Source organism: Ceratotherium simum, chromosome 6 (genome assembly GCF_057802395.1).
Source record: "Ceratotherium simum simum isolate JZ-2026a chromosome 6, ASM5780239v1, whole genome shotgun sequence".
NCBI classification, from domain to species: Eukaryota; Metazoa; Chordata; class Mammalia; order Perissodactyla; family Rhinocerotidae; genus Ceratotherium; species Ceratotherium simum.
In genome coordinates, this window is record NC_141905.1 from 62,340,014 (window position 1) to 62,350,039 (window position 10,026).

Sequence of the window (10,026 nt, forward strand, 5' to 3'; positions counted from 1 at the left end):
ATTAAATGGAAGAAGTGCATATTCTGATACTTCCTTATAAACAAACAAAATAAACATTATTTTTTCCCAGGATTTTTTTCATATATGCCCTCACTTACTCAGAGCTACTGCCAAGATATTAAGCTCACCAGGCCTCCTTACTTCCAGCTGCCTACTAACATCTCTACGCACACATCCCACAAGCAACGTGATCTCAGCATACCAGACTATCTCCTCTATAGCTCTTTCCTTAGCCACCCAACCCTTAAAAAACCTGCTCTACTTTTTCTAATCCATATCCTGATTAATGAAATTTCCATTCACTCAAGCTCTCAAATGAGAAACCTTAACCCACTCTCTCTCCCCAGTCACTAAATCCTGTTGCATCTATCTCAGAAATATTTCTAAAGTCCATTCCCTTCCTCTTCATTCCCACTGCCAGACTTTATTCAGACTCACAGTCAACTACAACTTTAATTAGTCTCACTATCTCATTTCTCATTACATTAATCTGTAATTCTGTCACTGCCTAACAAAAAGCTCCAATGATTCCCTACTCTCTTTCAGTCTCACCTCCTGGCAATTTCCCCACCACACATCCTGTTTGGGACAAATTTCTGACACTTAAACATCATATTATTTTCTTCCCCCTCACACTTTCACCATGCCTTTGCACATGCTGAAATGCCTTTCCTTACTTGTGCAAGCTCCTACTCATCCTTCAACACCCAACTCAAGTATCTCCTCCCTATGAAGATTTCTGACTCTCCCAGGCAGTGGCAGTATTCCCTTCACTGTACAAATTCTTTCATAGGGATATGTAACACACAGCACTACAATTTTCATATGAATATGTCCCTCTGATGTCCTTGAGGAAAGATACTCATATTTCTAACCCCAGTTACACAGTTAGTGCTCAATAAATGTGTGCTGAATAAACAGTTCACCCTCATATATCCTAGATCAATCTGTTATTTGGCCATTTTCCCCAAATTTTATGGATTCTTGAACTTGGCTCTATGTGAAATTCCAACTTTCCCAACAACTGCTTTGAGTTTTTGTGGGTTATTTCATTATTATACAAATGTTGAACCAGTGAATGAATTATATAAAGCCTAAACATCCAATGAAAACGCCTTAAAGGCTCTCTTATTCACTAAGAATGGGAATTCCCCCTTTACAACCCTGGCAAGAAGGATCCACCTTTCTCTAGACTGATCCGGTATCCCAAAAGCCTTCACATAGGAAGTGCTGTGCACACAAATCCAACTAAAGGCACAGCCAAAATAATTCCAATTAACTTGTGCTAAGTTAAGGGAAGGGACACAAACCATATTTGCCCTGGTTTACAAAGCCACTGAGAGCTCAGAACAGCAAAGAAACAGCTCTCACTAAGTTCAAAACTTTTTCTGGAGAGAAAGAACTGGGAAGGGTCTGATGACCCTTCTACTTCCCCATTCTCCAGAGGCAGCACTCCTCCGCTTCTGATAGCTCTCCTTCCCCAGGTAACCAGTTTTTTTCCTCCTCTTGTTTCTTCTCCACACCTGCCTGAGAACAGGTTCATTTCCCAGGCTCACATCAAGTAAGCCAGAGAAAACACGGTAGTTTCACTGATTCTGTGCGAAGGGTGGGCTGAAGTCCGCCGGTCAGAGACTGAAAAGAGGGACAGGATGGGGGCCATTCCGGACACCTGAACACTTCGGACAGACCGGCCTTCCTCTAGCCCTTCTCAGAGGTCTTGCCCCACGGCCTCACCCCAAGGCCAGGCTGGGCTGAAGGCCACTCAGGGGCGGGAACAACCTCGGAGGAGAGAGGCTCTCGAGGCAGGGCAGCCTGAGAGGTCCGGGTCAGTTCTGTGCTGGGGTCAAAGGTCACCGCCTCGACTGCCAGGAGGGCCCAGCAGGAACCGGGAGGGACATGACAGGCACCGGACGGTGCGAGGGACCGGCCGCTGGAGGAGCGAGCCGATTCTCGCTCCGCTCCGCCGCCCCGGGCCCAGCCTCCCCACCACGCACAGCCTCAGCCCGCCTCAGCCGCCGTGTTCCCTCCCTCTCCTCCCCGTCACCCGCGTCATCCCCTAGGCGAGCGCAGGCCCCGCCCCCAGAGCCGCCTTGGGGCTAAGGCCTACTATGGCAAGACCCACAGGGGTTGGCCAGGTTCGGGGACAGGACCAGGCCGGCACCGCTTACCGAGCCCCGGGCTACTCCTCCACCACCCGCGCCGCACCCGGCCCGCTCGCTCCCAACGCCACCGACGCCGCCGCCGCTCCGGGCTCACGGACGCGCTCCCGACCTCCCCCGACCCGTTCCCGGGCCGGCCGTGCCCCGCAGGGTCCTAAAGGCCGCTGCGTGATAGGTGTGTCCACGCCCGCTTCCTGACCACGCCCGCTGGCTCAGACTACGATTCCCAGCAAGCATCACGAAGACTACAATTCCCGAAATGCATTGCGAGAAAGAAATTAGCAAGAGAAACATCCATTGAGGGTCTTCTACATGCAAGTTGCAGTAGCACTCTTTTTAAATATGGCAGACTGAACTCCGCAGTTCCACTTCTAGGAATAAATATATCCTCTAGAAGCACTGGCAAAGCTTGGATAGATAATGTTTCAAGCTGTTTATCGCAACTTTGTAAGTGAAAGATTGGAAACAAACTCATTCAATCAACAGATATGTGTTGTGTACCTACTATGTGCAAAGCACCGTGTAAGGCGGTGTTAACTTGGCAAGTAACAAGCTCTTTGAGTTTCAGTTTTCTCATACGCAAAATGGAAAATTAAAAAAGATATGCTGGGCAGTGTGTGTCATTCAATTCTTATAATGACGTTATGAAGTATGTACTTCACAGAGGAGAAAACAAAGGTTATGAATGATTGGCTCACCTAATGTTCTCGAGTTAGTAAGAGGTGAAGAAGAATTTGAACCCAGATCTATCAGGAAAGAAATCTTTTTTTTCTTTTTTTTTTTTTGGTGAGCACGATTGGCTCTGAGCTAACATCTGTGCCAATCCTCTATTTTGTATGTGGGTCACTGCCACAACATGGCTTGATGAGTGGTGTAGGTCTGCACTGGGTTTCTGGGCCCAGGAACCCCAGGAGCTGAAGTGGAGAGCTTGGAACTTAACCACTACACCACCAGGCTGGCCCCCAGGAAAGAAATCTTAATGAGCCAAAAGCTCAGGTTCTTTCCTGGAAGATTTTTATTTTTCTTGTCTAGTCACACAGTAGCATAAGACATGATTAGTGGTAAAAAGTTGTACCTTAATAGAATATAAAAAAGAGTGAGAGGGCCGGCCCTGTGGCTTGGTGGTTAAGTGCGCGCGCTGCGATGCTGGTGGCCTGGGTTCGGATCCCGGGTGCGCATCGAGGCACCGCTTCTCCGTTCATCCTGAGGCCGAGTCCCACATACAGCAACTAGAGGGATGTGCAGCTACGACATACAACTATCCACTGGGGCTTTGGGGGGAAAAAATAAAAAAAATAAATAAAATCTTTAAAAAAGAGTGAGAAGAGGCAAACGGAAAGCATCTTGTGATGAACTCCAATATTTCCTAAACACCAGCTAGAAGCCTCCTGTCCAGCTAAAAGAACCCTTTTCCATACTTGATTTCCTTTTAACAAAACTTTATTGAGTACCTACTGAATACTCAATTCTGGGAGTAAAAAAAAATAATAATACAATTCTGAGATTATGTAACAAAGTGATAAGTAGATAGACAAATGTTTTAAATATCAGACAGTGAATTATCAAGGGCAGACTTAGAAAGGCTCAAGTTGTAAATGCCCTGAAAATTCAGAGAAGGGAAAATTCCATGTCAATCTCTGGAGGCTTCCTGGAGGAAGATGAAGATGGAGTCAAGTCTTAGAGGAGAAGAGAAAAGGAGAGGAGAAGGTATGAGGGTGATGCAACACAATACACTACCCAAGCCTATGTCCAGCAAGTGAATTAAATACAGATTCAGACAAGGGTAAGTTTAGAAAGCCATACACTGAGTCAGTAAGAGTACAACCTCTGGAATACTGTGAATGAATCCCAGATTTGTTGCCTACTAGCTGTGTAACTTTGGACAATTACTTGAGCTCTCTGAGCCTTAGTTTCTTATCTGAAAAATGGGGATAATAAAAGGTCTATGTTCAGTTGGTATAGTTATCTAGCACTGAACCCATCCCCTCTTATTCTGGGGGCCTCTTCCTTTGGGTATAGTCTTGGTGGAAAACCAGGTCCTGAGCAACCAAGGTAAGTGACTTCATGTGACCTGGGCTTGGCTACTAGATACAGCTTCTAATGGCTTCGGCTCTTAATCAAAAGATGCAGAATGAAGGGATGGTCAGAATTCATGCATAACAGGTGTATGCTGGCCAGAAGACTCCTGCTGAAAAACAGTTGTGCTTCCTATTTCTTGATCTTCAGCGAGCATCTTGGTTCCTGCTCATTTTCCAAGCCTGTTCTTCCTCTCTCCTGCAGATTCTGTGAGCCTTTTTTGTTCTCCTAATAAATTTCACTTTTACTTAAGATAGCCTATTTCTGTAACTATTCTGTAACTCTTAGCCAAAAGGTTCCTAAGTTATATCACACACACAGACATGTGCCCACTCAAGCTTACTCATTCCTTCACCAAATATCTATTGAAGTCTTTCTTTGTGCCAGGCTCTACTCTAGAAGTGAGGATAGGGGCCGACCCGGTGGTGTAGTGGTTGAGTTCGCGCGATCTGCTTCTTCAGCAGCCCAAGGTTCACCGGTTCGGATCCTGGGCACTGACCTACACGCAGCTTATCAAGCCATGCTGTGGTGGCGTCCCATATAAAGTGGAGGAAGATGGGCACGGATGTTAGCCTAGGGTGAATCTTCCTCAGCAAAAAGAGGAGGATTGGCAACAGATGTTAGCTCAGGGCTAATCTTTCTCACAAAAAAATAAATAAATAAATAGATAATAAAAGTGAGGATACAAAGATGAAAGAAATCCTATGACAACTAGGGAGAGGAGGAGCAAATTTGGGCAGGAAGGTGATGTTTAGGACATGGTGAGATTGAAACATCTGTGAGACATCCAGGCAGAAATACATGCAGGTAAACATGCGGATACCCTTTACTGGAACTCAGCAGAGATATCCGGGCTGTAGATAATTATTTTGGGGCCATTGCTTAGAGGTTATGGTTCAAGCCGTGAGAAGAGAGGAAATGGCCTAGAAAGAGGGTAAAAGAAAAAAAAGGACCCAAGATAGAATTTAAACACCAACATTTAAAGGATGGTGGAGGAAGATGAACCAATGGCAAACAATTCTGAAGATAGTCTATCTAAAAAAGAGGAAAATGAGAGGAGAAAGATGCTGTGGAAACCACAGGAGGAACTTTCAATAAGGATGTTGTCAAATGTCCCAGAGAGAAAAGGAAATAAATATGTCCTTGAAGACCTCAGGAAAATCTACACCTGGTAAGTAGTGGTTTGAGGAATGAATGGAAGGAGGGAAAGTGGAGGCAGCAAATGCTGGAGAATCTTTGCAATAAACTTGACTGAAAGGAAAGAGAGAGGAAGTGAGGGGGTAGAGGTGGGGAGATGAGGATGAAAGAGTGACTTATAACACAGGACAGACTGGAGAGTGTTTCTATGCTAAGAGCAAGAGGACAGAATGAGGCTGATGAAATAGAAATGAATGCAGGTTTTCAGGGGGAAGTTGTGGGGAGAGGGAGGGAGAAGCAGGGCTCATCAAGAGGGAGTGGACTTGAGGGGGAAGAGGAATACCACATCACCTGAGAAGGCAGTTAAGGGATAGAAAGAACCCTTGTGTATCAATTTGTAGGTGTTGCTGGAGAAATTACACACAGACTCAGTGCCCCTAAAGTATGTTTTAATTTTGATTTCTAGCAAACTGTTAGTTTGGTGATGAATTGTTGATATAGTAAAGTGGTTTGGTGCACCAATTCTGGACTCAGATTGCCTGTGATTGAAATCTCAGCTCTACCTCAACCGCTTAATAGCTGTGTGATCTTGGTCAATTTACTTAATCTCTCTGCTTCATTTTCCTCATCTGTAAAAGGGGCTTGTTGCGGCTGTCACACAGTAGGTACCATGGAAGTATTAGCTATTGTTATTATTTTCTACTAGATTCTCATCTCTATGAGGTTAAGGTTTTCTATTTTGTTCAGGACCGTCTACTCGGAGCCTGGCACTTAGTAGGCGCTCAATAAAAATTTCATGAATAAGTTGAGGCGAGAGAGCGAGTCTTGGAAGGAAAGCCTTGGGAGTAGGATGCTTTCAGTTCAGGACTCAGCGGGGCTGGAATGCTGATTCCTGAGTCAAACTGTGGGCGGCTTCCTGGGGCCTCCGAGCCTACATCCCAGCTCGGAGAGCGTCCCTAGGGTCAGAGAGGTCAGAGGCGCTGAGGCCCTTGGGTGCTCGGGAGGCTCCTCCCCCGGCGAGGCTCCTGTGGCTCCTCCCCTGGCGAGCCGTGTCACGCCGGTGGGGCGTGAACAGGGGCCGGCCCTGAACTAGCCTGACGGGGCGGGGCGGGGCGGGGCGGAGCCGACTCTCAAGCCGGGCTTCGACGCACCTCATCGACGGGGGACGGAAGTCTCAGCCCCACTCTCCACCTCCCCCGGGAACCCGGGGCCGAGAGCTGGGCCTCGCCCCACGGGGCTGCCGGGTCTGGGCGTGCTCCGGCGCGGCCGGCACCATGAAGCGTGCGGGGACTCTGCGCCTGCTCTCGGACCTGAGCAACTTCAGCGGTGCGGCCCGGCTCCGGGAGGTGCTGGCCGGGGACCCGGCCGTCCGAGTCCGCTGCAGCCCGGACGGCCGCCAGCTGCTGCTGCTGCGACCCCCGGGGGCGCCGGCCCCGCAGCTGCTGGTCGCGGTGCGTGGACCCGGCCCGGAGCTGGAGCGTGCCTGGCCGGCTGGCCACTCCTCACCGCTAGACGCCTTCTTCCTGCCGTGGCCGGCGCGACCGGCGCTGGTCCTGGTGTGGGAGAGTGGCCTAGTCGAGGTGTGGGGCGCGGGCGTGGGGCCTGGCTGGAGGCTGCTGCAGAGCACTGAGCTGTGTCCGGGCGGTGGAGTCCGCGTGGTGGCCGTGGCGGCGCCCCGAGGCCGCCTGGTGTGGTGCGAGGAGCGTCAGGCTGGCGCTGAGGGCCGGCTAGGGTCACCCGCAGCAGCTTTCAGCCACTGCGTGTGCGTCAGGACCTTGGAGCCCAGCGGGGAGGCCGGCACCAACCTGGGCCTCACACACATCCTGCTGCACCACTGCCCGCCTTTCGGGCTGCTAGCCTGCCGCAAAGACCTCTTCCTGGTGCCCACTGCCACCACCTGGCCTGGCGTGGGCCACATTCTGCTCATCTGGAGCCCAGGCAAGGGCAAGGTGATGGTGGCTGCCCCATGTCTTGGCCTCTCCCACAGTAAGAGCCTGAATCCAGGACGAGGGGACACGTGGGACTTCCGGACCCTGCTCCGATGCCTTCCTGGGCTGCTCACCCCCAGGCAGCCATTGACTGTACATACCTGGGCCCCAACTCCTCAGGGTCTGCTGTTGCTTGATTTCAGGGGCACTGTGAGCCTAGTGCAGCCCCATGGTGGCGCCCGGACTGTGGGCACCCTGCAGGAGGCACCTGTAGGCCTGGCAGGGTCTGCAGCACTAGGAACATTTCATGGCACTCTGGCCTGTGTGCTGGGCTCCACATTGGAACTGCTGGACATGGGCAGCGGGCAGCTGCTGGAAAGGAAGGTTCTAAGCACAGACAGAGTACATTTGCTGGAACCCCCAGCCCCTGGTGTGGAGAATGAGGAAGACCTGGAGACCCGAGGGGGTCTTCGTTTGCTTTCAGCCTTGGGTCTGTTTCGTGTAGGCTGGGAAGTCCCACAGGGCCTTGAGCTGCCTTCAGCTGCAGACCTGGTGTTTGAAGAGGCCTGCAAGTACTACCAGCGGCGGAGCCTGCGGGGTGCACAGCTCACCCCAGAAGAACTGAGACACAACAGCACATTCCGGGCGCCTCAGGCCTTGGCCTCCATCCTCCAGGGCCACGTGTCCCCGTCTACACTGTTGACCACACTGAGGACCGAGCTTCGAGATTACCGGGGCTTAGAGCAGCTCAAAGCCCAGCTGGTGGCTGGGGATGATGAGGAGGCTGGCTGGACTGAGCTGGCAGAGCATGAAGTGGCACGCCTTCTGAGGACCGAGTTGATGGGAGACCAGCTGGCCCAGCTCAACACCATTTTCCAAGCCCTTCCTACAGCAGCCTGGGGTGCCATCCTCAGGGCCCTGCAGCTCCAGCCAGATGGGAATGGCAAGCTGAGGTCCCAAGCTCCCCCTGATGTGTGGAAGAAGGTTCTAGGGGATACAGCAGCTGGAAAGGAACCCCCCAATGGGATACTGCCACTCTTTGAACTCCTGTGCCAGTGCCTCTGCCAGCTGGAGCCACGATGGCTACCACCTTTTGTAGAGCTGGCACAGCAGCAGGGCGGGCCTGGCTGGGGAGCAGGGGGCCCAGGGCTGCCCCTGTATCGCAGAGCCCTGGCAGTACTAGGTGAGGAGGGGACTAGACCTGAGGCACTGGAGCTAGAACTGCTCTTGGGCAGTGGGCGGCCCAAAGCTGTGCTCCAAGCTGTGGGGCAGCTGGTGCAAAAAGAGCAGTGGGAGCAGGCTCTAGAGGCGGGCCTGGCCCTTGGCCCCTCTAGCCCCCTGCTTCGAAGTGAGATCTTCAATCTGCTGTTGGCTGAATTTGCCCGGCACCGCCGGCTTGATGCTCACCTCCCCCTCCTTTGCCGCCTGTGCCCACCAGACCTAGCTCCAGCTGAACTCCTGCTTCTACTGCAGACACACCTCCCAGATGAGTTGGAGCCCCCTACCCCATTCCCTGAACCCGGGGCAGAGCCCCCTCTCACTGTGGGCTTGCTCAGAGCCCTGCTGGAGCAGACTGGTACTCGAGGACAGCCCTCTGGCCCAGTTCTAAGCCTATATGAGGACATCCTATGGGACCCAGGCACTCCGCCCCCTGCACCACCTCGGGGACCTATGACTACCCTCCAGGCATTGGATCATCCAGGCCTGGAGACCTGGCCACTATCGGGCAGGGCCTCTGTGTGACTGATACAGGCTGAAAAATCTTTTCTAGGACACAGCGATCAGGGAAGTGTGCCTAGGAGTTGGAGGGGGCCAGGGTGGGACCTGTATGTGCAATACTCTTCTCTCTTCTGGAGCAATTTTAAAATATATATATGTTAAATATTGTAGTATAATATATTTGGTCTTTGTCCTCAGGTTTTTGTCCTGGCACAGAGCTCCTAAAACCCTTGGAATTTCCTGAGTGATAAGAGCATCTTTTGTGGGGCTGGCCCGGTGGCGCAGCGGTTAAGTATGCACGCTCTGCTGTGCCGGCCTGGGGTTTGCATGTTCCCATCCCGGGCGCGCACCAACACACCGCTTGTCAAGCCATGCTGTGGCGGCCTCCCATGTAAAGTGGAGGAAGATGGGCACGGATGTTAGCACAGGGCCAGTCTTCCTCAGTAAAAAAAGAGGAGGATAGGCATCAGGTGTTAGCTCAGGGCTGATCTTCCTCACACACACAAAAAAAGTGTCTTTTTTTGGAAAAGTGTCTTTTTGTGTGTGTGTGTGTGTGTGTGAGGAAGATCAGCCCTGAGCTAACATCTGCCAATGGTCCCCACACTAAATTACCTCATTAGCATAAATGCAAGTGTGATCTAAAGGGGCTCGGTATGAATAACAAAAGACACTCTTTTGGCGCCGGCCTGGTGGTGTAGTGGTTAAGTGCGCGCCCAGAGTTCGGAGCCCGGGTGTGCGCTGACGCACTGCTTACCAAGCCATGCTGTGGCGGTGTCCCATGTAAAGTGGAGGACCTTGGGCACGGATGTTAGTCCAGGGCCAGTCTTCCTCAGCAAAAAGAGGAGGATTGGCATTGGTGTTAGCTCAGGGCTAATCTTCCTCACACACACACAAAAAGAATGGAGTGAGGGCAGTCTTGTGGGACTGAGCCCTTAACCTGTAGGGTCTGCACTAACTCAAGGTAGTGTCAGAATTGAATTGACTGGGCCGGCCCCGTGGCTTGGTGG

The 10,026-nt window shown here is 51.5% G+C and overlaps 2 protein-coding genes across 9 annotated transcripts in view; one reads left to right on the forward strand and one right to left on the reverse strand.

The window, feature by feature from the left end:
- ARMH3 (armadillo like helical domain containing 3) overlaps window positions 1-2,290 on the reverse strand; it is a 190,645-nt gene extending 188,355 nt beyond the window's left edge. For 4 of the 8 annotated variants that reach the window (XM_087432487.1, XM_087432486.1, XM_087432485.1 and 1 more), the window contains exon 1: window positions 1,372-1,728. In XM_087432487.1, the coding sequence (XP_087288613.1) occupies window positions 1,372-1,543 (172 nt within the window). In that variant the 5' untranslated portion in view covers window positions 1,544-1,728. The other 4 variants (XM_087432488.1, XM_087432490.1, XM_087432489.1 and 1 more) reach the window with 4 other exon arrangements.
- A 4,239-nt stretch (window positions 2,291-6,529) lies between these two features.
- On the forward strand, window positions 6,530-9,569 carry HPS6 (HPS6 biogenesis of lysosomal organelles complex 2 subunit 3). Its single transcript, XM_004444026.3, is given in 2 exon segments — window positions 6,530-9,014; window positions 9,017-9,569. Coding segments are annotated over 2 exon segments (2,409 nt in total). The 5' UTR covers window positions 6,530-6,646; the 3' UTR covers window positions 9,058-9,569.
- The last annotated feature ends 457 nt before the right edge of the window (window positions 9,570-10,026 follow it).